General features: G+C 49.5%; 4 protein-coding genes across 5 annotated transcripts; 3 read left to right on the top strand and 1 right to left on the bottom strand.

Annotated features, from left to right (window-relative positions):
• Positions 1-94: 94 nt before the first annotated feature.
• snrnp200 (small nuclear ribonucleoprotein 200 (U5)) lies at positions 95-14,573 on the top strand. Its single transcript, XM_047016072.1, has 44 exons — positions 95-365; positions 677-840; positions 932-1,103; positions 1,228-1,420; positions 1,875-1,930; positions 2,012-2,110; positions 2,286-2,438; positions 2,609-2,708; positions 2,829-2,965; positions 3,083-3,163; positions 3,249-3,422; positions 3,541-3,678; positions 3,779-3,934; positions 4,156-4,326; positions 4,505-4,698; positions 4,843-5,116; positions 5,236-5,346; positions 5,495-5,626; positions 5,754-5,942; positions 6,097-6,294; positions 6,454-6,606; positions 6,752-6,832; positions 7,183-7,266; positions 7,359-7,465; positions 7,635-7,753; positions 7,917-8,071; positions 8,203-8,392; positions 8,535-8,708; positions 8,910-9,070; positions 9,282-9,509; positions 9,705-9,896; positions 10,249-10,427; positions 10,535-10,686; positions 10,843-10,951; positions 11,055-11,163; positions 11,327-11,516; positions 11,786-11,950; positions 12,102-12,223; positions 12,329-12,472; positions 12,774-12,950; positions 13,147-13,307; positions 13,539-13,620; positions 13,753-13,845; positions 13,978-14,573. The coding sequence occupies exons 1-44, from the start codon at positions 321-323 to the stop codon at positions 14,125-14,127; spliced, it is 6,414 nt and encodes a 2,137-aa protein (XP_046872028.1). The 5' UTR covers positions 95-320; the 3' UTR covers positions 14,128-14,573.
• Positions 14,574-15,047: 474 nt separating this feature from the next.
• ciao1 (cytosolic iron-sulfur assembly component 1) lies at positions 15,048-17,983 on the bottom strand. 2 transcript variants are annotated; one of them, XM_047016074.1, is made up of 8 exons: positions 17,903-17,983; positions 17,568-17,768; positions 17,325-17,473; positions 17,103-17,214; positions 16,824-16,912; positions 16,469-16,670; positions 16,125-16,206; positions 15,048-15,811 (listed from the first exon to the last, which is right to left on the bottom strand). In XM_047016074.1, the coding sequence occupies exons 2-8, from the start codon at positions 17,704-17,706 to the stop codon at positions 15,577-15,579; spliced, it is 1,008 nt and encodes a 335-aa protein (XP_046872030.1). In that variant the 5' UTR covers positions 17,707-17,768; positions 17,903-17,983; the 3' UTR covers positions 15,048-15,576. The 2 variants fall into 2 exon arrangements, with proteins under 2 accessions (XP_046872030.1, XP_046872029.1); XM_047016073.1 differs by having other exon boundaries at positions 17,916-17,982.
• A 113-nt stretch (positions 17,984-18,096) lies between these two features.
• On the top strand, positions 18,097-20,926 carry tmem127 (transmembrane protein 127). Its single transcript, XM_047016076.1, has 3 exons — positions 18,097-18,886; positions 18,979-19,143; positions 19,349-20,926. The coding sequence occupies exons 1-3, from the start codon at positions 18,643-18,645 to the stop codon at positions 19,657-19,659; spliced, it is 720 nt and encodes a 239-aa protein (XP_046872032.1). The 5' UTR covers positions 18,097-18,642; the 3' UTR covers positions 19,660-20,926.
• Positions 20,927-21,994: 1,068 nt separating this feature from the next.
• gatd3l (glutamine amidotransferase class 1 domain containing 3, like) lies at positions 21,995-24,685 on the top strand. The gene is made up of 7 exons (XM_047016075.1): positions 21,995-22,188; positions 22,516-22,568; positions 22,720-22,833; positions 23,117-23,248; positions 23,465-23,557; positions 23,895-24,060; positions 24,449-24,685. Exons 1-7 carry the CDS (start codon positions 22,069-22,071, stop codon positions 24,581-24,583), a joined length of 813 nt encoding a protein of 270 aa, XP_046872031.1. The 5' UTR covers positions 21,995-22,068; the 3' UTR covers positions 24,584-24,685.
• The last annotated feature ends 2,258 nt before the right edge of the window (positions 24,686-26,943 follow it).

Here is a 26,943-nt window from a genome sequence, read left to right as displayed (position 1 = left end):
CTTAAGTCAAGTTTAGTCGATAGAGGTCGTTCTAACAAATTTGACATTGAATTCAGGTGAACTGTGACTCGGAAGCGGAAATCGACGTCTCATTTGTTTTGCGGTGTAGGAGCGTGTTTAGCAGAAACGTATGGAGAACGCTGTTTATACAGTGATCTAGCTAAATCGCGTGTCAGAAAGTGTAAATGTTGATATCTACGGGTTCTGTCCAACTGTTGTAATCTAAGCAAAGCAACTGTGAGCTACCTGTCTGGCTAGCCGTAGTCGATAACCAGGTCGTTTATATTGTGTGAATACAAAAGTGCGGTAACTATTCCACCATGGCGGATGTTACTGCCCGTAGCTTGCAGTATGAGTACAAAGCGGTACGTATCATAAAGTATTTCAAGATGTTCCAGAATTGTTTTACTCTTGTGTTTGTACAGCACTTTCTAATGCTAGCTAACTTTGTTTTGCAATGTTTGCTTAGGTAGCATAGTAAATTGCTAGTGCTACTGTATCAGGTTAGCTTAGCTGGCTATCATTAGCCGTCGACGACTGCAAGTTTGGCTAACAAGTAAAGCTAAACGAATTAGCTTCACCTCTGTGTATACAAACATGCGTTTATTTATTTTTTCTAACTTAACGTTCTTCGTCTTTATCTTAACGTTACCCATGCATTTCTTTTTTATTGCAGAACTCTAATTTGGTTTTGCAAGCTGACCGCTCTCTGATCGACCGTACACGCCGCGATGAGCCCACTGGAGAAGTGTTGTCACTGGTGGGGAAGTTGGAAGGGACCAAGATGGGAGATAAGTCACAGAGGACCAAGCCGCAGATGCTGGAAGAGAGACGTGCAAAGTAGGCCATTCGGTGCAATAGTCTTATCTTTCTTCCCTTTAAACCTGACATTACCTAACCGTTAAAAACCGTTTCCCTTTGCAATATCCAGGAGAAGAAAGAGAGATGAAGACAGGCACGACATCAATAAGATGAAAGGCTTCACCCTCCTATCTGAGGGCATTGATGAGATGGTGGGTATCGTATACAAGCCCAAAACGAAGGAGACCAGAGAGACCTATGAAGTCCTGCTCAGCTTTATCCAGGCCGCCTTGGGAGATCAGGTCAGCCAAACAGCTCGTTTTATTTCCGGAAGGTGTACAAATTAACACAACCGGGCATTTGAAAAAACGAAACAATGCAAGTCTGTTAAAGTCTTGACCCCTTGTTGTGATGGCGAATCCGCAGCCTCGCGATATCTTATGCGGGGCGGCCGACGAGGTCCTGGCCGTGCTGAAGAACGACAAGATGAGGGATAAGGAGAGGAGGAGGGAGGTGGAGCAGTTGCTGGGGCCGGCTGACGACACGCGCTACCACGTGCTGGTCAACCTGGGCAAGAAGATCTCCGACTACGGGGGGGACAAGGAGCTGCAGAACATGGGTAGGCATGACAACGAGAAGATGCACTTTCATGTTTACTGATCTGCGCTCCATCCTGCAGTGTCGCAGTAGATCAAATCATACGTAGCATCTTGGTAGTACAGTGGCGACATATTGGACAACAGTCTTGAACACAGACACATATTGACGTACTGCACAACCCTCATTTACATTTAGTCATTTAGCAGATGCTTTTATCCGGAGCGACTTACAGTAAGTACAGGGACATTTCCCCGAGGCTGTATGGTGAATTGCTTTGCCCAAGGACACAACGTTATTTGGCACTGGGAATCGAACTCTCAACCTTCTGATTAATAGCCCGATTCCCTAACCACTCTGACCCTCATGGCTACACATGTACAACAGGGGTTCAAAAAATCTCCATACAGGGATGTTCTGTGTAGTGTTTTTTAGCTGCTGCAACGTGGCTAAGTGTGTATGTCTTCCCCTTACAGATGACAACATTGACGAGACCTATGGAGTGAATGTCCAGTTTGAATCTGATGAGGAGGTGAGTCGTGCTTGTCGTCGACGGCGATGAGGGATGAGTGACGGGTCGGAGCGGGTGGTGTTGACCGTTTCCTTGTTGCAGGAGGGGGACGAGGACCAGTTTGGGGAGGTGCGTGACCAGGGCTCTGATGAGGACAGCGAGGGCGAGGAAGCGGACGTGGGCAGCGCGCTCACTGCCAACGTACGTCTGGCGTCTGCATGAATCCACACCCGCCCTGACCGACACCAAAGATAAACATCCATACTAAACAACGCCGTCCTGTTGCCAGCGTCCTCAGAACTGTTTTTCTCTCTCTCTCTCTGTCCCTCCCTCTGTCTCTCGCTCTCTCTGTCTCTCCCTCTCTCGGCCGGTGTAGCTGGGGGTCACGGGGGACGTGATGACGGCCAAAAAGAAGGACCTGCACCCTCGCGACATCGACGCCTTCTGGCTCCAGCGCCAGCTCAGCCGTTTCTACGACGACGCCATCGTGTCGCAGAAGAAAGCGGACGAGGTTCTGGAGATCCTGAAGGTGAGGCGGGGACGGTCTGAGGGATCCGCCTGCTGACAGTGTCTGGGTGTCTGGTGCCAGGGTATGGTCTAGACCCCCTGACAAGCCCTGGCCCCTCTCTCTCTCTCTCTCTCTCTCTCTCTCTCTCTCTCTCTCTCTCTCTCTCTCTCTCTCTCTCTCTCTCCCCACAGACTGCCAGTGATGACAGAGAGTGTGAGAACCAGCTGGTCCTGCTGCTGGGCTTCAACACGTTCGACTTCATCAAGATCCTCAGGCAGCATCGGCGCATGAGTGAGTAGCCGTCGCCGTGTCGCAGCTGTAGACTGTAAACTGCTGGCGGTGTTTTGGGTTTGGAGAGGCCTGCTAGTCCTGTCAGCGCTGGTCATCGGTTTCTCCCTGCCTCTCCTACAGTCCAGTATTGTACCATGTTGGCGAGTGCCCAGAGTGAGGCGGAGAAGGAGAAGATTATTGGGAAGATGGAGTCGGATCAGGAGCTGTCCAAAATCCTTTACCAGCTACAGGAGACCGAGAAAGAGGATATTATCAGGGTAAGCCGTCCTCTTCTCACAATGCGATTTTCCTCGGATGCGTTCTTTGTCACATTCCTTTGTCGAACAAGTTTCCTGTCTCTTTAACCGGTCAGTGTGTCGTCTCTGTGTGTTCAGGAGGAGCGCTCTCGCAGGGAGAGAGTGAGGAAGTCTCGTATGGATAATGACCTGGAGTCCATGGACATTGACCACGGAGAGGTGAGGACTTGAAACACACACCAAATCCATGTTTCCCCAGCTCTCTGGCTCTCCCCTAGTCTGAGTGTGTTGCCCTGTGCTCCAGTCCATGACCCCTCGCCAGCTCCTGGACCTAGAGGACCTGGCCTTCACGCAGGGAAGTCACTTCATGGCCAACAAGAGGTGCCAGCTGCCTGACGGATCCTTCCGGAAACAGCGCAAAGGATACGAGGAAGTTCACGTTCCCGCCCTCAAACCCAAGCCCTTCGCTGATGATGAGGTGTGTGTGAGATCAGCTAATTTGTGTCTAGTCTTGTTCCTATGTACTTTATGCTGAGTAGTATAACCAGTGATCGAGTGGTGTTTGTTGAATGGAAATGTGTTGGTTTTCCCCCCAGGTGCTTGTGCCCATTGAGAAGCTTCCCAAGTACGCCCAGGCCGGGTTCGAAGGCTTCAAAACCCTGAACCGCATCCAGAGCAAGCTGTTCAAGACCGCCTTGGAGACGGACGAGAACCTGCTCGTCTGCGCGCCCACGGTTCGTCCACCGGCTCCAGTCCGAAACCTCTCCTCCGCCGTCCTCGCGTCTGCCGGAGCTCCCCTCTAACGCTTGCTGTCCTCCTCTCTCTGGTCTCCAGGGAGCGGGTAAGACCAACGTGGCTCTGATGGCCATGCTGAGGGAGATCGGCAAGCACATCAACCTGGACGGAACCATCAACCTGGACGACTTCAAGATCATCTACGTGGCTCCCATGCGGTCGCTGGTACAGGAGATGGTGGGCAGCTTCAGCAAGGTGAGTCTCCCCCCCCCCCCCCTCTGGAGGTCCGTGGAGAGGATCTCCTAACAGACCGAAAGGACCCGGCTCTGGGTTTCACATCCATATGGACAAGGGGGTCCATAGTTTCTATCACAGCGCTGTAACAAGCGCTCTGCTCCAGGGTCTCATGCCTCTGCCCCCTGGCTGTGCTCACCTCCTGTGTCTCTTTCCCCCCCTCCCTCCCTCCTCCCCCCCAGCGCCTGGCCAGCTACGGCATCGTTGTGTCGGAGCTGACGGGAGATCACCAGCTGTGTAAGGAGGAGATCAATGCCACCCAGGTGATCGTGTGCACCCCGGAGAAGTGGGACATCATCACCCGCAAGGGGGGCGAGCGCACCTACACCCAACTAGTCCGCCTCATTATCATCGTGAGTAAAACACACTCCTGTGTGTGTGTGAGAGAGGGAGGGCCTGCACCTCACTCCTGCAGTGTGTGTGCATGCATGTCTTTGCAGACCTGCACAACTGTATCCACACTAGCCTGACTTCTACCGTTCACTGGTTGTAGCCTAAGTTTGTCTGTAATGGTGTGTGTGTGTGGTCCAGGATGAGATCCACCTGCTCCACGACGACCGCGGCCCAGTGCTGGAGTCCCTGGTGGCCCGCACCATCCGCAACGTGGAGCTGACCCAGGAGGACGTGCGTCTGCTGGGCCTCAGCGCCACCCTGCCCAACTACGAGGACGTGGCCACCTGCCTGCGCGTCGACCCCGCCAAGGGCCTCTTCTACTTCGACAACAGGTCTGGGTTCCTCTGTCGACGTCGAGTCTCGGCCTTTTGAATCGCCTCCCCCGCGCTCGGCTTCCTCACCGCTTCTCCGACGTGGTCTGAGTCGCCGTGTTCTCTTCCTCGGGGAGTTCTGACCCTCCGTGTGTTCTCCTCCAGCTTCCGGCCCGTACCCCTGGAGCAGACCTACGTGGGCATCACGGAGAAGAAGGCCATCAAGCGCTTCCAGATCATGAACGAGATCGTGTACGAGAAGATCATGGAGCACGCGGGGAAGAACCAGGTGCTGGTGTTCGTCCACTCCAGGAAGGAGACGGGGAAGACGGCCCGGGCCATCAGGGACATGTGCCTGGAGAAGGACACCCTGGGGCTGTTCCTCAGGGAGGGCTCGGCCTCCACCGAGGTCCTGAGGACTGAGGCGGAGCAGTGCAAGGTCAGCTCACCTTCTCAGCCCACGCAAAGAGCTTTTTTTTCCCGATGGGTCAACTCATGATGTCCTATATATATGTATACTGCCTAATCTTATTTTGTTTTTATTGTGATTTATAACAGAATCTGGAACTGAAGGATTTGCTGCCGTACGGCTTTGCTATTCACCATGCTGGGATGACCAGGGTGGACCGTACCCTGGTGGAGGATCTGTTTGCTGATCGCCACATTCAGGTCAGTCACTTCCTCCCTGTCACTTCCTGTTTCCTTCCTCCGTCTTCCTGTTTCCTCCCTCTGTTTCCTCCCTGTCTCTGTGTTGTCTGGACGGTGTAGACAGGTAGCTCCTCGAGGGCTGGTCTCAGATCAGAGCTTTGTTTTCCAGGTGCTGGTGTCTACAGCCACGCTGGCCTGGGGAGTCAATCTCCCAGCACACACCGTCATCATCAAGGGCACGCAGGTGTACAGCCCAGAGAAGGGCCGCTGGACCGAGCTGGGAGCCCTGGACATCCTACAGGTCAGCCTGCCCCCTTCACGTCCCCTCCACATCCACAAGGTCCTCAGAACACTGGACCGTGTGTGTGACCCGTGTGTGTGACCCGTGTGTGTGACCCGTGTGTGTGACCCGTGTGTGTGTGTGTCAGATGCTGGGCCGAGCCGGGCGTCCCCAGTACGACACCAAGGGCGAGGGCATCCTCATCACGTCCCATGGAGAGCTGCAGTACTACCTGTCTCTGCTCAACCAGCAGCTGCCCATTGAGAGCCAGATGGTGGCCAAGCTGCCCGACATGCTCAACGCCGAGATCGTGCTGGGCAACGTGCAGAACGCCAAGGTGAGAGAGGGGGGCGCTGGTCGCCGCTGCCCGCCGCCCGGAACGAAATCAAGGAGCCAAAAGGGCATGTTTCCAGAGGGGTTACCTTTGGTTAGAATCACACAGACGCACACAAACCTGGGCTGTTTTGGTTGACCTCCCTGCGTTGTTCCAGGATGCGGTGAACTGGCTGGGCTACACCTACCTGTACGTGCGCATGCTGCGCAACCCCACCCTGTACGGCGTCTCCCACGACGACCGCAGCTCGGACCCGCTGCTGGAGCGCCGCAGGATGGACCTGGTGCACACGGCGGCCAACGTCCTGGACAAGAACAGCCTGGTCAAGTACGACAAGAGGACCGGAAGCTTCCAGGTACGCAGGAGTAGCTCCACGCTTCTACTTGTCGGTGCCAGATAAATGAATACTTTGGATAGATGTATTCACTTCCCCTCTTTTTCCTTTCCTCTTCCTCTCTTCTTCCTCTTCCTCTCTTCTTCTTCTCCTCTCTTCCTCTCTACCTCTCCTCTTCAGGTGACCGATCTGGGCCGTATTGCCAGTCACTTCTACATCACCCACGACTCCATCCAGACCTACAACCAGCTTCTGAAGCCCACCCTCAGCGAGATCGAGCTCTTCAGGGTCTTCTCCCTCTCGTCTGAGTTCAGGAACATCACCGTCAGAGAGGTAGGCAGCGCCGCGGAGCGGGGCCAGTTACATTTCTGGTGTCGGGAGATCAGAAATGTTGATCTCGGGTTGCTTTTACAAAAACATTACATACAAAATCTTGTGTGAAGTGACAGAAGTGTTGACCAGTGGTCTTCTCTCCCAGGAGGAGAAGCTAGAGCTGCAGAAGCTTCTGGAGAGAGTCCCCATCCCGGTGAAGGAGAGCATCGAGGAGCCCAGCGCTAAGGTACCCCTCCCCAAGGCAGGGCCTGGGTCTGGGCTGGAAGACCCTGGGTCTGGGCTGGAAGACCCTGGGACTGTGCTGGAAGACCCTGGGACTGGGCTGGAAGACCCTGGGACTGGGCTGGAAGACCCTGGGTCTGGGCTGGAAGACCCTGGGTCTGGGCTGGAAGACCCTGGGTCTGGGCTGGAAGACCCTGGGTCTGGGCTGGAAGACCCTGGGTCTGGGCTGGAAGACCCTGGGTCTGGGCTGGAAGACCCTGGGTCTGGTCTTACACATCCACAACACACCAGCTGCTCCAGAATGGGTCCCCCTGCCTCTGACCCTGCCTCTGACCCTGTCTCCTGTCTTTCCAGATAAACGTGCTTCTCCAGGCGTACATCTCTCAGTTGAAGCTGGAGGGCTTTGCCCTCATGGCTGACATGGTCTACGTCACACAGGTAAGGAGGGCCAGCAGCAGGGTGGTGTTGGTTGACGGTTGATTGTGTCATTGCGTGGTCGTGACGCTGACCGTGTTGTCCTGAACCCTCAGAGCGCAGGGCGGCTGATGCGTGCCATCTTTGAGATCGTCCTGAGCCGAGGCTGGGCCCAGCTCACTGACAAGACCATGAACCTGTGCAAGATGATCGACAAGAGGATGTAAGTCAACAGTTTTTAATTGTATATTTTATTAACAGGAAGACTGAACTCATTTTCAGTTTGAACACATCCCTTATAACACGCCCATTTTCGTATAAGGGACAGGTGTTTTGTTCTCTGGCCTGGTACAGGTGAAGCTTCTCTGATCTCACGGTTGTGTTCCCCTCAGGTGGCAGTCCATGTCTCCTCTGCGCCAGTTCAGGAAGCTTCCGGAAGAGGTCATCAAGAAGATCGAGAAGAAGAACTTCCCCTTCGAGCGCCTCTACGACCTCAACCACAATGAGATTGGTGAGGGGACCTCCACAATCTCCTCCCATCCTGCACTACACTTTACATCACATCTTTATTTAGCCGACGCTGGTATCCAAAACCACCAAAAAACTGCCACTAGTCCAGTATCAGAAGTGCCCACCTGCTGGTGCTGGTTATTGACACTGTCTCTGTCCTCCAGGAGAGTTGATCCGCATGCCCAAGATGGGAAAGACCATCCACAAGTACGTCCACCAGTTCCCCAAGCTGGACCTGGCCGTGCACCTTCAGCCCATCACCCGCTCCACCCTCAAGGTGGAGCTCACCATCACGCCCGACTTCCAGTGGGACGACAAGGTCTGTGGAACCTCCAGGACACGATGACATCCTGAATCCAGTCTTGATGATTGGCTGCGTTATTTTTCTCCCCGTTTTGCCGAGTCACTTCCTGATCCTGCCCCCCTCGTTCTTCTTCTCTCCCCTCGCAGGTGCACGGCTCGTCGGAGGCCTTCTGGATCCTGGTGGAGGACGTGGACAGCGAGGTGATCCTCCACCACGAGTACTTCCTGCTCAAGGCCAAGTACGCCCAGGATGAGCACCTGGTCACCTTCTTCGTGCCCGTGTTCGAGCCCCTGCCGCCCCAGTACTTCATCCGCGTGGCCTCCGACCGCTGGCTGTGTGAGTGGCTTCGTTGCCCCCCCCGCAGCAGAACCCCTCTCCCTCCACAAACACCAGCGCCCCTAACAGTCAAGGCATTCTGGGAGTCTCTCTGTCCTCATCCCACCTTTTTGTCCCTCCCTCCCCCCCCCCCCCTCCCCAGCCTGTGAGACCCAGCTGCCCGTGTCGTTCCGCCACCTGATCCTTCCGGAGAAGTACCCTCCTCCCACAGAGCTGTTGGACCTGCAGCCCCTGCCCGTGACGGCCCTCCGGAACGCCGCCTTTGAGACCCTCTACCACAACAAGTTCCCCTTCTTCAACCCCATCCAGACACAGGGTAGGACTTGATCTGCTCATGCCAGTTATCGACAATGAAATTTTTGATTTGAAGGCTTTCCCAACTATGCACACCTAGTAGACTTAGAGAACACGAGATACAAAAAGAACAGTTTGAGCTAAGGTAACAACTAGAACAACGGCGTTTGCCAGGCCTTGTTTGCCAGCGAGTCTTGACATTTCAGTGTCTGTGCTCCTGCAGTGTTCAACGCTCTGTACAACAGCGATGACAACGTGTTTGTGGGCGCGCCCACGGGCAGCGGGAAGACCATATGTGCCGAGTTTGCTATCCTGAGGATGCTGCTGCACAACGTGGAGGGCCGCTGTGTATACATCACGCCTATGGAGGCCCTGGCTGAGCAGGTGCAGAGCCACACACACACACACACACACACACACACACACACACACTGGACAGCTGTCAGTAGAGACAGGATCTTCACGAGTGCCCCAGTTGAGATAACCGTAACATTAACACGACAGGCTTAACTAGACTAGTCTAACCTGACGGTTCAGGCTCGGGTCTTAAGGCCAACACCAGTCTCTAACCATGTCGTATGCGACCGGGCCCCAGGTGTTCATGGACTGGCACCAGAAGTTCCAGGACGCGCTGAATAAGAAGGTGGTGTTGCTGACGGGGGAGACCAGCACCGACCTCAAGCTGCTGGGGAAGGGGGACATCATCGTCAGCACGCCCGACAAGTGGGACATCCTGTCCCGCCGCTGGAAGCAGAGGAAGAACGTCCAGAACGTCAGCCTGTTCATCGTGGACGAGACCCACCTGATCGGAGGAGACAACGGGGTGAGGCCCTGGACACGCATGCAGAGAACGGCTTCTCTCCTGCATGATTCAGGATTTGTTTTGAATATTTAAGTAGTTAGTGTGGATATGTGTTATATACTTTCAGCATCAAGTTCTACCGGATGGAAAAATAACATAGGATAACATCTGAAGTTCTACTAGATAGAACCATAACGTCTGTCCCTCCCTCCCCAGCCGGTGCTGGAGGTGATCTGCTCCAGGATGAGGTACATCTCCTCCCAGATCGAGCGGCCCATCCGCATCGTGGCCCTCAGCTCTTCCCTCTCCAACGCTAAGGACGTGGCCCACTGGCTGGGCTGCAGCACCACGGCCACCTTCAACTTCCACCCCAACGTCCGGCCCGTACCCCTGGAGCTGCACATCCAGGTGAGCGACACGAACAGGAGGCAGGATTTAGAGCCTTGCTTGTTCATGCGTGGGTGGGAAGGGTTTACGGCAGAGATGAGATATCGGATTTCTGCCTCAATGGCATTCCCACGCGAATGTTTACCACAATTTACATTACATTTAGTCATTTAGCAGACACTCTTATCCAGAGCGACTGACGGTAAGTACAGGGACATTCCCCTGAGGCAAGTAGGGTGAAGTGCCTTATCCAAGAACACAACGTCATGTTGCACGGCCTCGAATTGAACCGGCAACCTTCTGATTACTAGCCCGTTTCTCTAACCGCTCAGCCACCTGACTCCCTAGTTGAATGTCCTCTCTTGGTCTCCAGGGCTTCAACGTGAGTCACACCCAGACCCGCCTGCTGTCCATGGCCAAACCGGTGTACCACGCCATCATGAAGCACTCGCCCTCCAAGCCCGCCGTGGTGTTTGTGCCCTCCCGGCGCCAGACCCGCCTCACCGCCATCGACATCCTCACCTTCTGCGCCGCCGACGTCGTTCCCCAGAGGTCAGACGCCGTGACCTCTAACCCCTGACCCCTCTCTCTCCCCAGCAGTATCGAGCGTTAGCTTGACGTCTCGGGATGCTAACAGGGTCCAGTCGGTGTCTCCTCAGGTTCCTGCACTGCACAGAGAAGGACCTGGCTCCCTTCCTGGAGAAGGTGGCAGACGCCACCCTGAAGGAGACCCTGGCCAACGGGGTGGGCTACCTGCACGAGGGCCTCAACACCACCGAGCGCAAGATCGTGGAGCAGCTCTTCAACTCTGGTAGGACGGCTGTCTCTCCCCCACCTGCCGGCGAGTCTCTCCTGCCGCTCCAGGAGCGCTGGTGCTTTACAAACAGCTGTTGTTTTGTTGTGGCTGTTACGAGGCGGTGGGACGGTTCCAAATGGTTTATGTGTGCGCGTGTGTGTGTGTGTGCAGGTGCCGTCCAGGTCGTGGTGGCATCGCGCTCCCTCTGCTGGGGCACCAACATCTCTGCTCACCTCGTCGTCGTCATGGATACCCAGTACTACAACGGCAGAATCCACGCGTAGGTTGCCCTCGGCGCTGTCATGTGTAGGGGTGCGTTTGTGTCCACATGCTGTCCTCGCTGACCCCCCCTGTGAGTGACACGGCCTCTCTCCTGCCCGCAGGTATGTGGACTATCCCATCTACGACGTGCTCCAGATGGTGGGCAGGGCCAACCGCCCCCTGCAGGACGACGAGGGGCGCTGCGTCATCATGTGTCAGGGATCCAAGAAGGTAGCAGCAAACTCTTTCACTTCCCCCTCTTATGTTATCCTCTTTCTTTCTTTCTGTTCTCCCGGACTCTTTCTCCATCTATTTTACACTCTCCCGCTATCGTGTATCAGTCACCTTGTCCTTGGTCGCTCTCAGACTGCAATCTGCTTCTTTCTCTCCCCAGGATTTCTTTAAGAAGTTCCTGTACGAGCCGCTGCCGGTGGAGTCCCACTTGGACCACTGTCTCCACGACCACTTCAACGCCGAGATCGTCACCAAGACAGTGGAGAACAAGCAGGACGCCGTGGACTACCTCACCTGGACGTTCCTCTACCGCCGCATGACCCAGAACCCCAACTACTACAACCTGCAGGGTAACGTTTGGTTTCAATCTTTAGAAACCTTTTTTTTTTTTTTTTTTTATTTTTTTTTTTAACTACAGCCACACCAAGAACATATTGAAATTCAGATATTGATTGACTGCATGGATTACTTAAATAGCGTTGCAAATAACCTAGACCCATGTCAAAATGTAAAAACACAAGAATTTCCATTTTGGGACAGATCATGTTCAGTTTGGGACGGTAGTGGGACGGGGGTCAGTCACTTAACCCCCTCCCTCCCTCCCTCCTTCCTCCTCCAGGCATGTCTCACCGTCACCTGTCGGACCACCTGTCTGAGCTGGTGGAGCACACCCTGCATGACCTGGAGCAGTCCAAGTGCATCAGCATCGAGGACGAGATGGACGTGGCCCCTCTGAATTTGGGCATGATTGCTGCCTACTACTACATCAACTACACCACCATCGGTGAGGACAGACAGCCTGTGGAAACGCAGCCGTCGTTTAACCTCCTGCAGGAATGAGAGGCTGTTATTCGGCTGTAGTTAAACCTCCTGCAGGAATAAGATGCTGTTAATCTGTGCATGGTGACTAATCGTGTCCCTGTGCGGGGTTACAGAGTTGTTCAGCATGTCTCTGAACGCCAAGACAAAGATCCGAGGCTTGATCGAGATCATCTCCAACGCCGCCGAGTATAACACCATCCCCATCCGACACCACGAGGACACTCTGCTGCGACAGGTACCCCCCCCCCCCCCCCCCCCCCCCCCTGAGATCGCTCTCAGCCAACAGCCTTTCAGACGGCGGCTCCTGGATACTAACCAGTGCTTTGTCCTCTCGTATCAGCTGGCCCAGAAGGTGCCCCACAAGCTGAACAACCCCAAGTTCAACGACCCCCACGTGAAGACCAACCTGATGCTGCAGGCCCACCTGTCCAGGATGCAGCTGAGCGCCGAGCTGCAGTCAGACACGGAGGACATCCTCAGCAAGGTGAGGAGGAGGAGGGAGGTGGTGGAGAGAGGGAGGTGGAAGAGGGAGGGAGGTGGTGGAGAGAGGGAGGTGGAGAGAGGGAGGTGGTGGAGAGAGGGAGGTGGAAGAGGGAGGGAGGTGGAAGAGGGAGGGAGGTGGTGGAGAGGGAGGTGGAGAGATGGAGGTGGAGGAGAGAGGTGGAGGAGAGAGGTGGAGGAGGAAGGAGGTGGACATTTCAAATGAGTATCAACGTCTATGTTTTTTAATCTCTCTCTCCTCCCCCTCTCTCTGTGTGTGTGTGTGTGTGTGTGCGTGCGTGCAGGCGGTGCGTCTGATCCAGGCGTGTGTGGACGTGCTGTCCAGTAACGGCTGGCTGAGCCCTGCCCTGGCTGCCATGGAGCTGGCCCAGATGGTCACTCAGGCCATGTGGTCCAAGGACTCGTACCTCAAACAGCTGCCCTACTTCACCTCCGAACACATCAAGCGCTGCATGGACAAGGTAACGTGTCCGCCGGTGACATCCGGGCAGGCGTCACCAGGATGTGGGTTTTGTTGGGGGGGTCTTTGTTTCTGAAGGCTGGCCTCCTGCTCCCCCTTTAAACCCTGTTCTCTCTCTCTCTCGGTCTCTCTCTCTCCGTCTCTGTGTCTCTCTATTTCTGTCTTTTTCTCTCTCTCTCTGTGTCTCTCTCCCTCAGGGTGTGGAGAGCATCTTTGACATCATGGAGATGGAGGACGAGGAGAGGAGCGCCCTGCTGCAGCTATCTGACGGCCAGATCGCCGACGTGGCCCGGTTCTGTAACCGCTACCCCAACATCGAGCTGTCCTACGAGGTGGCCGAGAAGGACAATATCAAGAGGTGAGAGACAGAGAGAGAGACAGAGAGAGAGACAGAGAGAGAGACAGAGAGAGAGACAGAGAGAGACAGAGAGAGACAGAGAGAGACAGAGAGAGACAGAGAGAGACAGAGACAGACAGAGACAGACAGAGACAGACAGAGAGAGACAGAGAGACTCTAGTGCACGGGAGCCTCACTGCGAGGGGCCCGACACACTTATGAATGTGATCTGTTTTCTCCCCTTGTTCACAGTGGAGGTCCAGTCCTGATTCTGGTGCAGCTGGAGAGGGAGGAGGAAGTAACTGGTCCGGTCATCGCCCCGCTGTTCCCTCAGGTACCCGTCTCCCAGAGTTCCAGCACATTTGATTTGTTGAGCAAACCCCTCGGATGCAAAGTCCCGGGCTGTTCTGTCAGCAGGCCGTCAAGTTTTGTTCTGACGCCTCGGGTGTTCTCGGTGTGTTTACAGAAACGTGAGGAGGGCTGGTGGGTTGTTATTGGAGATCCCAAGTCCAACAGCCTGATCTCAATCAAGAGGCTCACCCTGCAGCAGAAGGCCAAGGTGGGTTATCCTCCCCAGAGAGGCGCCCACGTGCTTCAACACTCCAGACATGTATACACAAACAAGAAACTAAAAAGCTCAATACCCCAAGTGCTTGTTCTAACCCTTCATGTTGTTCCCTGTGTGTCGTAGGTGAAACTGGACTTTGTGGCGCCCGTGTTGGGGGTCCATAACTACACGCTGTACTTCATGAGCGACGCCTACATGGGCTGCGATCAGGAGTACAAGTTCAGCGTGGATGTAAAGGAGGCCGACAGCGAGGGCGACAGCGACTCTGACTGAGGACGCCTGGAGGGGTTCCAACTGACCTTGTCGGAAATCTCGTTTGGGAAGCGGATCAGTGCGGGATTTGGAAGTGTAGATAAGGATTTGGGTCATGTTTATTTTATGTTTGTTTTTTTCTTCCTTTGAGACAGTCATTTTGGTTTTACAGTAATTGTTTTGTATGGCTATAATTGTTGATTTGTTATTCCCAGAGTAGATCAGTGATGTGTGTACCTCCCAGGATAGTTCATATATAATGCTCAACAATAGAAGACATACATCAGGTGTACATGAAAATGCCTGCATACTACTGTAGTGAACAAAAGTAATTCAACATCCAAGTCACCAAGTCTGTGTGCTTTATCTGTTTCAACAATGATTGCTATTAGATTGGTCTAATAGAATTTTATTAAAATGTAATACCTGTCCTTTATTTGTTTTGCAATAAAAAGATCCTAAAAGTACCTAGAGCTGTTGGTCTGTGAGCATGCTGCAGTTGTCAGACATTAGGGAGACACCAGACACAAACTATTCTAATTGTTCTGCAGAAGCCTTTGAGTGTTCAAATGCATTAAAAGGTTTGTATCTCTATCATAAAAGATGAAATTTAATGCAACAGTTCATTACTGATCTGTCCCAATTAAAGCAGCAAAGTTAAAGAAGGAGATAGCATGGTGGTATTCAAACCCACAATCTCCACAGATTGCAGTGCACATGCACTTTACCATTGTACTACTCTGGTGTAGTGGGTTGAGAATAAGGGCCTAAAACCACAATGACCTGGGTTCAAATCCACCACAGAGCATATCGCCAAACACATCCGTGGGCCCAGATCCCTGTAACTGCAGCGCACTCCCCGACTGTCCACATCCCCTCTCCCAACTGTCTTTCCAAGTACCCAACTGTCCCACCAGGAAAGCCTCAACCAAGAGTCCAAAAATTAATTTACGTTTTATTTATACGTCGAGTATTATTTATACATTTTAAAGTTGTGCTTCTTTTAGAGATACATTGAAATATATAAGGTCTGCTTTGTTTGGACCTAAAGACAGACCAGTGAGATTTGAACCCATGTTCCCTGCAAGGCCACTAGAGCTTGTGCCACTAATAACACAAACATTTTTGAAAATGTATCTTTTAAGTGGGCTTAGCACATGTTGCTGTATTTGGGACAAATCTTTCAATGTACTAAATTGGAGTTTAGTTCACAAACTATAAAATGTACACAAGGCCAATCATGGGATCAAATTGAATTCAATACAAAATCAGACATGGGAGGCAGGAACCCAAAGACTACATTTCCCATGATCAGTTAGCTTAAATGGCTAAATCCTCACCTAGACTCAGTGCAGGTAATCACAACAGAAACAACACTGAGCATCACTTCTGAAGGCATCTTAAAACAGAAAGGGGGTCAATCCTGTACTGTTACACCCATTCCCTGGCAGGTGAGTTCCAGGGCAGGTCTCAGGCCTCTGCCTGGTATCTCCACATGGCTATCTCTCCGTTGTCGCTGCAGGACACCAGCAGGCCGGGCTCCTTGGGGTGCCAGGTCACACAGTTGACATCCTGGTTGTGGGCCCGGGCTACGTGGGCCGACAGGGAGAACTCGGGCTGCTCCGGGTCTGATGTCACTTCCTCCTTGAACACGCGCACGCCATCATCACCGCAGGCAGTCGCCAGGGCGGACGTCAGCGGACACCTGAGGAGAGAGAGAGAGAGAGAGGGAGAGAGAGCTGCTGAGTTCATATTCACATCTGTATTCATTTAGCCAACGATTTGATCCAAAACAACAAAAGTACAGTTGACAATCAACAATTAAAAGGACATGATTCAAACAATAATTTGGCGGTTCCAGTCAGTATTCAACTAGGCAGTGCAAAGATTACATCTCAACTACCAGGCAAGAGTGCAACAAATAAAATGTTACCTACTATATTACATAGCACAGTGCAACAAAACAACAGCATATTTTAGCTTCTAAAACATTAGTGAGGTAAGAGGGTGTTACTCACCATGCCACATCATACACGGCTCGTGCATGGAAACCCGACAGGGTGCAGACACACCTCCACGAGGCGCCCGTACTACCATCTCCTGTAAAACACCCCAACACATCAGCTGACATCATGCCCTAACCCAGTGGTTCTCAACCCTGATCCTCAACTACCCCCCTGTCCTGCATGTTTGTGTTGGAGCAGGGAAATAGTTTAAATCTGTTATAACTAACCAACGAGTGTCTCAAGGGGACTTGAGGACCAGGGTTAAGAACCACTGCCCTAACCAGCCAACGAGTCACTGACACAAGGCCCTGTAACCCCACCTAACCCCAGTCCCTCAAACATGGCTGCCTGCTCACCTTGCCCCTCCCCTGGCGGACTCTCCTTCCAGATCTTCACGGTGCGGTCATCGCTGCACGAGGCCAGCCTCTGACCACTGGGGTCGAAGCTCAGACTCCACACGGTGGAGGTGTGACCCTCCAGGGTGGCCAAGCACTCCCAGTCGTCGTCCTCCTCCTTGTGGATGCACACGTTGTTGTCGTAACTGGCAGACGCCAGAAGCTTCATGGAGAAGAGAGAGAATACTTAGCATACTTTAGCTGTTGCGCCGGATGCTCTTGAACGTAAACAAACAAGATTTATTTTATTTTTTTGCTTGAACAAGGTAGAAAAGGTGTAACAAGCACCATCTTTATATAGGTAATGACGTTATACCTCCCGGTTAGGGTGCCAGACCACATGCTTGACATCCTGAGTGTGGGAGTTCACCACACTGACACACTCATATTCATCCTCCTCATCCACTGAACCAAAACAGAAGAAGAAGAGCTGGTTTGAATTCATACAGTGCTGTGCATACAAAGCATCAGAACAAGTGAAATGTGTCGTTTTGCAGCCAGAAGATATGTCTCTCACTGGATGTTGAGGTATATGTGCCAATAGCTATGACTTTGAGATTGTTGTGATTGAATGACTTCAAAATGTATGCCTCACCTTCCCAGATCCAGACACTCTTGTCTCTGCTGCACGTGGCTAACAGGTTCCCAGACGGAGCCCAGGCCACACACTTGACCTCGTTCTCATGCCCCTCCAACACAGTCAAGCACTGGAAGGCACGGATACATGCAATGTTCTCATTAGCGTGGACATAGAAATTCATAATCAACTTTTATGCTGTTTAACCAAAGGTTGAACTGTGGACCGCTATTTTTTCACCTGGAAATCGTCATTTTTCTTCTTCCAGATGCAGGTGGTTGCGTCGAAGCTGGCGGAGGCAAGGTAGTTACCACAGGGCGACCAAGCCACCTTTCTGACTGTGCGCTGGTGTCCATCCTGAAGCACCGTCTTGCATTCCCAGGAGTCGCCTTATGCGGGAACAAATATGGGGAACAGTTTCACTTGTCATTTCGGGTCACTGACACTTGGCTCACGTCTTCTTACAATACAATATTTGCCGACCTTCTTTGCCCCAAATTCGAATGGCCCGGTCACCACCGCAAGAGGCTAGCAAAGTGCCCTTTGGATTCCATGCAACATACCAACAGCGCGAATCCGGATGGGCGTTGAATTTGTGAATTAGGGATAGTGAATCTTTCATATCTGTCTTAAAATGCTGGCAAGCTAGACAGTCAGAACTGATAGCAAGCAAGGCAAAAAATGCTGCAAATACAGGTACAATAAGTTACGTTCAACTTAATAACGATGCAATCATAACGACACGAATAGTACAACTTATTTTTATAATTAATCAATATTAATAATCAAGATTAAGACGTAATGTTTTTCTCCCAAACCTTAGTACTTAACTAGTATCTTATGTCAACGCTGGATTCACAACTTCCTGCTTTGATTCTTCTTTTACTCCTTTCGGTTCAAATGTGGAACTAGTCCGCCATCAAGCGTGTGGGATAAGAACTACATCGGCGGCACAAAGAAACACGGCAGCTAGAGCGCCTGATCCCCGGTGGATGGCAGTATTTTTGTACAAAACTACAACGAAAGAAGAAGGAAGATGAACAAGGAAGTACAGGAAGCTAACCGAGGGCTTTTGTTTTGTTTCTAGTGTCCGATGCTTAAGGAGTTCTCATTTTGTATTGAACCGCAGTGTTGAAACTCTAATATTATGTTAAACTGATCATGGATGATAGTAATTTTTTTTAGTTCGTTTCATCAAGTTAGCGTGTGTTCTAGCAACATTGTAGATATTTATTTCAGAAGAAGCTAGCCAGGCCCAGCTGGAAAGCTAAGTTAACTAGCAAGGCTAGCTTTTGTTCCATTTTTGACACAGCTGTCTGATGTTTGCGTCTTTTTAGATCTTAAACGATTGTACATTTTAAACGTTTATCTAGCAAACGTAAATCGCTGTATGCCATTCAAATAAACGATTCAGTCTGAGTGACTGTTCTACTTTCGAGTGCCGCAATACATTAACTGGCGGAGGAGGATTGTCTAAAGCTATCGGACCTTAGCCAACAAAGCGGAATACCATACTTGACGATATCTATAAACTTGGTTTAGTAAAAGAGTTGATTGGATGACAATGTATGCACCACCGGGAACCACTGTCCCTGGAAACCGGCGAAGACGAGCAGGTACCACACTGCCCAAACAGCCGGAGCGGAGCCTGGCATCTGCGCTCCCCGGTGCTCTGTCGATCACGGCTCTGTGTACCGCCCTGGCCGAACCGGCTTGGCTGCGAGTCCATGGGGGTACGTGCCCCAGACAAGAACTTGGTGTGGCAGATGTCCTGGGATACACCGACCCTAAACTCCTGGAAGGTTAGTATCAAAAACATCAACGACTTCTCACATCCGTCCAGACCTCAACCATTGGAGTGACTCATAGTAATTCTGGTTTTACTATTCTTCAGATTATTGCGTGAACTCTCAGACCATTTTACTGCTGAGGGTCATAGCGGCCTTCTGTTTCCTGGGCATATTGTGCAGCCTGACAGCTTTTCTATTGGACGTGTTTGGGCCCAAGCACCCTGCCCTCAAGATCACCCGCCGATACGCGTTTGCCCACATCCTCACAGGTATGGACGGGCCAAACAACTGTGTGGACGGTTGTCAATGTAAAATGTTCCTTTAGTAAACCCTCCCTAGTGATGTACAGGGTGGTATTTGAACTTCCTCATGATTGGTAGTCAAATAATCTTAACACTCACCCAAACCTATTACTGTTTTTGATGCAAATATAAACGCCCGCTAACCTCTTGTGTCTCTCTCTCTGTCCCTTAGTGCTGCAGTGCGCCACTGTCATCGGGTTCTGCTACTGGGCGTCAGAGCTCATCCTGTCTCTTCAGCAGCAGCACAAGAAGTATCACGGCTCCCTTATCTACGTCACCTTCGCCATCAGCTTCTACCTGGTGGCAGGCGCCGGCGGAGCCTCCATCCTGGCCACAGCGGCCAACCTCCTGCGGCATTACCCCACCGAGGAGGAGGAGCAGGCCCTGGAGCTGCTGTCTGAGATGGAGGAGAGCAGCGAGACGTATCCTACCGATTATGACATTGCCAACCAGTTCCAGCCGCCGCCCGCATACACACCGTGATGTAGTCTGGTGTGGCCTTGTCTCGCTGTGTCTCTCTTTCACCCAAGCTTCTCTTATCTGCACCACTACTGGCCTCTCATCAAACATGTATCTATGGCAACCCGATCCAGTAACTCTACCAAATGGATGTCTGGCAAATTCTCTTCTTTCCAATATCAAAACACAATGAACTCAATTATTTCTCAACTGTTGGTGCTTGTATGCATGAAAGCTTTTCTTCTTTGTGGTGGCAGAAGTTTCTTGTTTCTTTTTGTTTTCCCACAACTGAAGCTTTTGAGTTTCAGTGAACTGCATGTGAATGGCAACTGGGGTTTGGTCCTTACATGTAAAGCAAGCTTAATTACATTGGGCATTGTTTCATGCTTTGCTGTACGAAACGAGTCTTCAGGTTTACTGACAAGTAGTGGTGTAACAGTCCTCGTGCTCTGCAACAGTGGGAAAGTCACGACTTGACAAATGCCAAATTTTGAACAAAGTATGGGTGAATGAGTGCAGGGTATTGCCCTTGTGTTTGATATGTTGAATTGCTACAAATCAACATGCTTCATTTATTATTAATTTGATGGTGGTCGTTAATACTGTACTATTTAACTTTTTAATCAGTAAAACAACAGTACCGAGACTACACTTATTTTTTTTTTAAACATTGATGTTCATTTAAATTTTCCCTTATTTATTAAAATATTGTCCCCGGTGTGGTATATAGACAACCCTTTTTCCATTTGCTGTGTATGTAAGTTGTTTCCAGTTTAAAATGAGATTTGATTTACAATGGAACCTTAACAAAAAAAAAAAAAGTTTAGCCGATTATGAGAACATTTTAAAATTGTCTCAGTAGTAAGGAGTGATAGTTAAACAAATATAGTCATCTTCTCTACATTTATTTGGCTTACATATAGGTCAAATCTCCATTTGAATGGCGACTCTTGTTTGTACACGGTATGCAGTGTTCACTGTGTAGTCTCCTCTGATTCTCCAGATCGTGAATGTGATTGTTTATCATTTTGGACAAATTTTACACACACACACAGACACCACAAGTTGGGAATTTGGCCATATTCTAGATTTTTTTGTACGTGATTAATGTAATTGTAAATGTAGCTGACCATTATTCCTCTTGTAAATTTCAAATCTTCATTTGTATTTCCCCCTCAATTTGTTGCTATACTTACTCAGTGTGTGGAGAATGTGTATTGTAAAATATTGTGCACTGTTTATATATAGAGCTGCTCATGTTGGAAATAATAAAATAAAAAAATGCCCTGAATTGGCTTGGTTTCCTTTTTTTACACAAATAAAATAATTACACACCAGCATCAGAAATCTGACGTTTGACGAGAACATAAGGGTTCCTCTCAAAAGGATGTGTCAGTTGATTTGGCAGCAAATCATCCCAGATTGTCACGAAGTAGTTCTACCAGGTTTTTTTCAAAGAGCCAGAGATTTCGAATCTCTGTCATGTCCTATGTCTTTCTCTTCAATCTTGAAATTATAATTTCCTAGGCCAGAAGCTTAGCTGATCTTAAAGCTGACCTTTAAATCCAGCAGTCTTAAGGACAATGAGTAGGTGTGAATACCTTTGAGGTTGACTCTAGCGAGATGGTCAACCTCAATGTAGCACCATTAGCTAGATGATAGATGAGAGGACGTAACAAAACAAAACTCAAAAGTACGAGAGAAAAGTTTGTAAATGTCCTTATTACATATGACACACGGAAGGACTGAAGCATTTAGTAGGGGTATTCAGACCAACCGGTAGGCTTTCGTACTTCCGGCCATGTAGGATGATCAGGGCATTATCCAAGTAACTCTGCTAGACACCACATGGTATTACAGAGTAAGAGCCTTACAGTTTAATGGACTTTAAAGGGCATGTGTCGCAATCAAGACCGAGACTTTTCACCTGTTCGAATCGAAACTATTCTTCAACTCGTCTTTTCAACCTATTCAATGCCATCAAAAACATTTTAGCATAGAAGGTCACTCTCTCTCACATCGTATTTGATTTGGACCATAAGTCTGTTCACATTTTTGAAAGCTTTTGCCATGATCTGAGGGCCTATCAAAAGTTTAAAAGTTCACCGTCAGCGCAGAGAAGAGGGCAGCAGTTTGGTCTAAAGTTCAGAGCTAGGCTTTGCCACTGGTAGCCAAATAAGATAATCAGATGAATGAGACAGGTATTCTTAGATTGGTGGTATGGAAAAGAATAAGAGAGCCTCGTCTAGACAGGCAAAGAAGAGAGGATTCCTCCCTTCCAAGAAGTTAGCTTATGAGGTGATGTCACTATGACGTACACTATGCAAGTATATATACAGCCTCACCTGTGATAACCCTCCTGGAATTTAGCTCTCAAAGTCTGTTGAGGTGTTCACTGGCTTTGTCATCACTTTTTGAGTCAAGGGCTGAACCATGCTGGCGTCAAGGAATCTGCTCGCTAAACAGGCGTCGGCTATCCTCGCTCGTCAGCCTGTCTGCCTCGCACACCACGGGGGAGACTGGGGCAACTGGGGGAACACCAACATAGCAGTGGTAAGACAATGATATTTGGTGATGTGTGTGTGTGATGGGGAGTCAGGTGGCTGAGGGGTTAGGGAATCGGGCTAGTAATCAGAAGGTTGCTGGTTAGATTCCCGGCAATGGAAAATTACTTTGTGTCCTTGGGCAAGGAACTTCACCCTACTTGCCCCGGGGAATGTTCCTGTACTTACTGTAAGTCGCTCTGTATAAGAGCATGTGCTTAATGACAAAATGTAAATGTAATGTATTCAATAGAATTTCACTTTATTAAACCAGGAAGGAAATTCAAGCTGGTGTTGTGATTGAAGTATATGAAGTTAAGTTGAGCTTTTGTCCCAGGTGTTCTCAGGGTGTGGCTGGTGGGATGGCACTGACATCCACGAGGCTGCTTAGTGAGTATGGTTTGGATGTGTGAAATAGTGTGCCTCTCCGCTCTGCAGAAGTGTTTAGTGCTGGAGCTCGCGTTTACTGAAAGGAGCTGGCTGGGTGTGGATGTGAAGTGTCAAGCACACAGTCACCGTTCTAACTTGTGGGTGTTTTCAGCACCATGTACCATCTGAGCAGAAATGGGGCCCGCTTCCAGATCTTTGCTCCAAACCAACCGCAGATGAACGTCATGGATCATATGAAAATGCAACCTGCTTCTGGAGAGAACCGGTAAATTCATAAGAGGGCACAAGCGTACTGTATATTTATACATAGACATAACAATAAATAATAGAATATACTATATTTGCCACGGATATCTCATCTAATTTGCATTACAATACAAAATAGACATAGATTGTTTTTATTGGATGCTAAATTACGGAATGAAACCTCACATTTGTGGAATCGATACCATCTGATAACTTCACATTTTAGTGCATGCATTTTAAACCCTCTCTAGGTTAGGACTGGCATTAAAAGTGCTTCAACGTCTTCTGTCCCCACCTCTCAGGAACATGATGATGGAGTCCTCTCGCTTCAGTCACGGACAGGGAACGATGCAGATGCACGATCTTTCCAAGCTGGACGTCAACAGCTTTGATGCGGTCATCTTCCCTGGAGGTCACGGCATCACCAAGAACCTGTGAGAGAGAGGGATGGAGATAGAAAGGGGGAGGGAGAGAAATGAAGACAGAGAGAGACAGGGAGAGAGAGAGATTTCTGAAACTAGAGGTGGTACAGTGAACAAAGAGAAAGTTCCCTCTGAATACAAACTGTTATTCATCCTGAAATATTATGCAAAGTCAAGCTGTCGTGGCTTTGTCCAGATCCATTAGAACCTTCTACATTTCTCTTCTAGATCCACTTTCATGAAGGAAGGTAAAGACTGTAAGCTCCACAACGACGTGGAGAGAGTACTCAAAGAGTTCCACCGCTCTCGCAAGCCTATTGGGTATGTAGATCCAACTATATACCATCATTACCACAGTCACACAGAGTTCAGAAACATTTGCACACATTACTTCCTCCATATTTCCTTTGATCTCTTGCATGTTTTAAATACCTGGTGCTCTGTTTGGTATGTGGGTGCCCAAGTCACACAGGTGACTTGGGCACTTCCTCCTTCACAAACCTAAGGGTTTTGATTGAACTCGGGTCCATCTTTTATAAAGACCGCTTTGGCCAACTATGCCTCTAAGAATCTAGTAACGTGATGAGGCAGATTGTCGGTATTTATATTCAGGAGTGAGTTTAACCAATTAACCTCGGTATTATCCTGTCTGTTTCAGTTTGTCTAGCATGGCCCCTGTGCTAGCCTGCCGCGTGCTACCCAGTTTGGAGGTCACGATGGGCTATGAGAAGGACGAGAAAAGCCGCTGGGGCCACTGGCCAAACACCACCATGGTCCAGGTTGTGAAGAGCATGGGCGCACGCCACAACGTCAGGGAGCCTTACATATCCTTTCAGTAACTTGCACTCACCCAGACAGCAAATTCCACTGTGACCACAAATCAGTCAGAGCACTGGACGATTAAGCATATGAAACTTGAATGAAATTGTCACACGGTTATACAATGAGTGACTGTACTTAGACTAGAGAGTTGCGTAGACTATTTTATATGATAAATTTAGGCCATCCGACGACTGATGGAACGATGAATATCTGAAGTTTTTTAAGCGGACTGCACTCAGCTCTCATCCACCCAACTGCCAGCGTCTCCCGCAATGATTCGCATACAAATGACATACATTCTGCTTTCACGCCTTCCTGATGAGGTAGACGCTCTTTCTGATGCCTTTGTTATTTAGATTACCCTGCGTTGACCTTAACCGATGACATCACGAGGCCTTTGTTGACGAGAAGAACAAAGTTATCAGCACCCCGACCTTTATGTGGGAGACAGACTACCACTACCATTACATCTTCGATGGGATCGGTAACATGGTCAAACATGTCATGCGTATGACAGCCAAGTGAGCTGTAGTGAGCCTGTAAACAGACTCCTGAAAGTTGATGGTAGGATGACCTGTATGATTCCATAACTTACATGACGCCTAATAAAAACAACGTGAATGTAAACATATCTGTTCCAAGATTCTAAATATTTCTGGGGTCCATGATGGAATTCCAAACCATGTTCATGTAGTTGAATTATGACAACTTTTCTGGTACATTTAGAATAAATCAATTTATTCAATACAAACATGTAAAAATGACAAAGACAGCAACCAAACGGCAAGATATAAAATTTGTTCCAGTTTGTACAAAACACATCTTAAAAAACGCCAACTGACTCCAGATATACAGCTGCATTCTCAGTAATACAGGCTTTCTTTTCTTTCTTTTTTTCAGAAATTATATATACGTATATAAAAAAACGTGTTCACTGTAAAGTACAAAAGTACAGTATTTGTCATCACGCAAACGCAATTTTTGGGCATGACATTTACAACAATATAAGGAGACTCCTAACTCAAAACATTAAAAGCCAGCTTAATGAAACATTCACAGTGTTGTTCTCACATTGGTAATGTGATTTTGTAAACATTGTTGCAATTCAAAACCCTGCTTGATAAATAAACAACTCCTCAATGATGCCTGCGATTCAAAAATAAAGTACAGAGAATCGTAATCTCATACCCTAATTTCATTCCTTAACTTCGAAGATAGTTTGTGATTTAAGTAATGTTACAGTACACGTTTACTTGGTTAGCATTCACTGGAAGCTGACTATACAGGCAAGAATAGGAGAGTGTAGAGCAGTGGAACATTGTCTCACCTCAAGGGGCTATAGGTTTAAGTTGAGGTGAAAAATAATACAGGTTTAAGGGCCTTACTGTGTTTTCATAAAAACATCTAATATATTTTATACAGATGAAGCAAATGGTTTATGTTAGAATGTCATGACTTGCTCATAACAATGAGGGTGGAGTGGACAGAAATAAGAATGATCAAAGTATCAAATAAAAACAATTGCGCGGACAGAGGCGTGTTTTGAATGTTTCTATTCTTACTTTGCTGTTCTTATAATTTTTACTTTACAAAAAACCCTGGCTATTATTCTTGTCATTTGGAGAGAAACACCTAGTACATGGTATGTACGATTTCTTTTAAATCAAGGGTAAAAAACAACACTTTGACCTACCATAGCCTCAGTGAGAGGAAGTACATGACATTTACCAGTAGGTGGCGCTAAGGGAAACAATTCAATGAGATGGGTTCTGCCCTGTTTGGATAAGGAATGCAAACACAGACCCAGATGTTGTAGCATATATTCAAAGTCCTTTGGAGAAAGGAGTTGCTTGGATGTTAGGTACTCGATTATCATCTATATTCAATAAAAGGGATTGAAGGAAAACACCTGGTGATTTTGGTCGAGTATTTTGAGTCCTGATACAGGATGGCTCTTCGATTCTGCTGGTTATTCTGTGGGTCAGTGTGAGTTCAGGATTTCAATAGGCAGACTCTTCACAAGATGTTTGTAACGAAAGCCTTCTGTGTTTTGATTGTCTACGCACGTGGAAAACCCAAAGACACTTTGTTTCATTGGTGGTCAGAACCCTAGTCAAAAGCTGTCCCGTATTCATACCACATCATTCCATTAATTTCAAATATTCAACGTCAGGTACCACAGGCTCACAACAGACTCAAGCACTTCTGTGTCAACAACCCGGATTACCCTAGGAGTGTTTGACCTGTGAGCATTGTCTGCCTCGTTCATTTGGAGATGTTAGTATCACAGTGGTTCAGCAAACCTGGATTTAGTACCGATAGAGTGTGGTGGGGGAGAGACAGGTCCAGTGAGGGGTGTGGAGGAGAGACAGGTCCAGTGAGGGGTGTGGAGGAGAGACAGGTCCAGTGAGGGGTGTGGAGGAGAGACAGGTCCAGTGAGGTGTGTGGGGGAGAGACAGGTCCAGTGAGGGGTGTGGGGGAGAGACAGGTCCAGTGAGGGGTGTGGAGGAGAGACAGGTCCAGTGAGGGGTGTGGAGGAGAGACAGGTCCAGTGAGGTGTGTGGAGGAGAGACAGGTCCAGTGAGGGGTGTGAGGGAGAGACAGGTCCAGTGAGGGGTGTGGAGGAGAGACAGGTCCAGTGAGGTGTGTGGGGGAGAGACAGGTCCAGTGAGGGGTGTGGAGGAGAGACAGGTCCAGTGAGGTGTGTGGGGGAGAGACAGGTCCAGTGAGGGGTGTGGAGGAGAGACAGGTCCAGTGAGGTGTGTGGGGGAGAGACAGGTCCAGTGAGGGGTGTGGAGGAGAGACAGGTCCAGTGAGGTGTGTGGGGGAGAGACAGGTCCAGTGAGGTGTGTGGAGGAGAGACAGGTCCAGTGAGGTGTGTGGGG

This window comes from Hypomesus transpacificus, unplaced genomic scaffold (genome assembly GCF_021917145.1).
Source record: "Hypomesus transpacificus isolate Combined female unplaced genomic scaffold, fHypTra1 scaffold_31, whole genome shotgun sequence".
Lineage (NCBI taxonomy): Eukaryota > Metazoa > Chordata > Actinopteri > Osmeriformes > Osmeridae > Hypomesus > Hypomesus transpacificus.
This window is presented reverse-complemented; position numbering and strand designations above follow the sequence as displayed.